We start from the raw sequence: 654 nt of genomic DNA, 5'->3' as shown, positions 1-654 counted from the left end.
CCCCAAACCAGCCACCGGGGGCACTGCATTCATGAACGCAGACTGTGTTCATGAGCACAGCGCCTTATTCGTGGATTTCGCCATTTGCGGGGGATACAAGAACATATCTCCCAAGAATGGTGAGGGTTGCCTGTATGGGAAAAGGAAGGTAGAAAAGTCAGATTGAGAGGATTGGACAGTGCAGTTGTCAAATGTTAGACTGCAACTTTGGAAGGAAGCAATCATGTCTATCGCATCCAGAAACATTACTAAACACAATTACTGAGTGTAAAATTCCACTGTATCTCAAAGATTATCCTCTGTTCTGTATATATAAGTGCAATGCTGCTAACCTGCTAATAATTACTGATACATTACCTGTTCCTTTATTTTATTTTTTTTAGACTACTTATTGCCATGGCTGCAGTTGACAGTTTTTCCCTCTTGTACAAGGAGATTGGCCGTACTTGCAGTTGTTACACAGAGGTACTGGCTGTAATTGGAGCCTGTTATACAGCTAAAAAATGCATCGTTTGTGCATGGGATTGTTACAGCCTGATCAGGTTGCATTTCATCCCTAAGCTGGTCAGAAAGGCTGATCTGATCAAGCAGTATGGAAGATGGGCTGTAGTCACTGGTAAGAGACTGAAATAGTGGTTCTGGTATTTTTTTTTT

At 41.9% G+C, this 654-nt stretch overlaps 1 protein-coding gene across 5 annotated transcripts in view; it reads left to right on the top strand.

Moving 5' to 3' along the window:
* The window catches only part of HSDL1 (hydroxysteroid dehydrogenase like 1), a 50,475-nt gene that overhangs the window by 38,460 nt on the left and 11,361 nt on the right, over positions 1 to 654 (top strand). For 4 of the 5 annotated variants that reach the window (XM_019505766.1, XM_019505768.1, XM_019505767.1 and 1 more), the window contains exon 2: positions 384 to 573. In XM_019505766.1, the coding sequence (XP_019361311.1) occupies positions 384 to 573 (190 nt within the window). Of the gene's footprint in view, positions 1 to 383; positions 617 to 654 lie in introns of all 5 variants that reach the window. The other variant, XM_019505770.1, reaches the window with a different exon arrangement.

Source organism: Gavialis gangeticus, unplaced genomic scaffold (genome assembly GCF_001723915.1).
Source record: "Gavialis gangeticus isolate Ggan-Ray unplaced genomic scaffold, GavGan_comp1, whole genome shotgun sequence".
In the NCBI taxonomy this organism is placed as follows: Eukaryota; Metazoa; Chordata; order Crocodylia; family Gavialidae; genus Gavialis; species Gavialis gangeticus.
This window is presented reverse-complemented; position numbering and strand designations above follow the sequence as displayed.